This window comes from Pediculus humanus, genomic scaffold (genome assembly GCF_000006295.1).
Source record: "Pediculus humanus corporis 1103172108194 genomic scaffold, whole genome shotgun sequence".
NCBI classification, from domain to species: Eukaryota; Metazoa; Arthropoda; class Insecta; order Psocodea; family Pediculidae; genus Pediculus; species Pediculus humanus.
The window spans coordinates 343,622-345,406 of record NW_002987764.1 but is presented as its reverse complement, the minus strand read 5'-3'; the positions used below and the strand labels follow the sequence as shown (position 1 = coordinate 345,406).

Below are 1,785 nucleotides of genomic sequence, written 5' to 3'. Positions count from 1 at the left end.
ATTAATAATAATAATAATGATGATGATGATGATGATGGTGGTGGTTGCGATATTTAACATACGATAAATGATATCTTTATCGGATTTGTTTTAATTTAATATAAATATATATAAAAATTATGTTTTAAACTCGATCGTAAATAGATGCATGTTTGTAGTGGTTAATAACATATACTAATCGATCGTGTTTTTGTTTTTTTTTTGTTTATCAAAGAAACATAATTATTAAATATGAATCGTCGGGATAATAATAATGATAATGATGTTATTGTTAAAAGTTCAGTAGAAGTAAGTCAGTTAAATAAGATTTAAAAAAAAAAAAAAAAAAAATTCGTCTTCTGCTTCGTTGTTGTTGTTGTTTTTATTAATGTTTTTCTCGAGCGAACAATTTTGATTTTCATAACCTCCCCCCCCCCAAAAAAAAAAGTAAAGGGATTTTTAAAAACACCGGTTGTTGTTAAAATAACAATGATGATGATAATGATGATGATGATGATAATCACGCGGATCTAATAATTTTTTTTTGTTTTTTTTTTCTCTCTCTTCTTTTTCTTTTCCACGTTCTGCCCAATCAAATGATAACATTCAATACAAAAAGGTCATCATCATCATCATTATTATTATTATGTTAGGAAATAATAATAATAATAATAATAATAATAATAATAATAATAATAATAATAATAATAATAATAATAATAATAATAATAAGAAAACTCGCTAAAAAATAAAATCCGAATTATATTTTTTTTATCAATAAATGTCGGCCATTTTGTTTTTATTTCATTTTCATTTTCAATTATTTATTTATTTATTTGTAACAAAAATTATTATTATTATTATTATTATTATTATTATTATTATTATCGATTATAGATAGCCTTAAATTTTTATTTTTTTATAATAATAATAACGTGACCTTTTGTGTCAACCTTTAAATGGGGAGGTGAAAAACCTTTTTATCAGGCCCACGTGCACTCGTTTCATTATCATTAATATCGTTAAAATTTTTTTTTTTTTTGCAAATTTTAAAATTCGAAGGTAACGAATTTATTATTATTATTATTATCATAACGGAATTTATTTATTTTTTCCAGCCGATTTTAATGAACGGTGGTAATTACATAAAAGAAGGTATCGATCCTGCCAAAAGTACCTGTTTGATATTTTCACCCAAAGAAGATGAAGTCGGAGCACTTGCAAAAGCGCTTAAAATGTTCGAAGTGAGTTTGTTTGTTTGTCATTTGTTTCGTTTGTTTGTTTTATCTTTCTTACGTTGTTATTGTCATTGTTGTTGTTGTTGTTGTTGTTTACAGAAACAAAAAGTCAATTTATTACACATAGAATCGAGATCGTCATCGAGATTTACCAATCAATATGAATTCATGGTTGAATGCGCACCCGGTGGAAATTTAAGCGCCGCCATTGAAACCCTACGACAACATTGTTCTTATTTCAGCATAATATCGAGAAATCACAAAGACAATCAGGGTGAGAGTCGTTTTATTAATGACGTCATTCGCCAACCGGAAATGGAAAGTTAATTTTTTCCCGATCGTTTCAGATACCGTACCGTGGTTTCCGAGGAGGATTCGCGACCTTGATAAATTCGCCAATCAGATATTATCATACGGTTCGGAATTGGATTCGGATCATCCCGGTTTTACAGATCCCGTTTACAGAGCCAGAAGAAAATATTTTGCCGACATCGCATACAATTACAAACAGTTATTATTATTATTATTATTATTATTATTATTATATTATTTTGCACTGTTGCCATTT

At 27.3% G+C, this 1,785-nt stretch overlaps 1 protein-coding gene across 1 annotated transcript in view; it reads left to right on the top strand.

Annotated features, from left to right (window-relative positions):
- Nucleotides 1-1,106: 1,106 nt before the first annotated feature.
- Nucleotides 1,107-1,785, top strand: part of Phum_PHUM426320 (tyrosine/tryptophan monooxygenase, putative) — a gene marked incomplete at both ends in the record, with an annotated part of 730 nt that continues 51 nt past the window's right edge. The window contains 3 exons of the mRNA XM_002429240.1: nucleotides 1,107-1,223; nucleotides 1,317-1,491; nucleotides 1,565-1,785. Of these exons, the coding sequence (XP_002429285.1) occupies nucleotides 1,107-1,223; nucleotides 1,317-1,491; nucleotides 1,565-1,785 (513 nt within the window). The remainder of the gene's footprint in view (nucleotides 1,224-1,316; nucleotides 1,492-1,564) is intronic.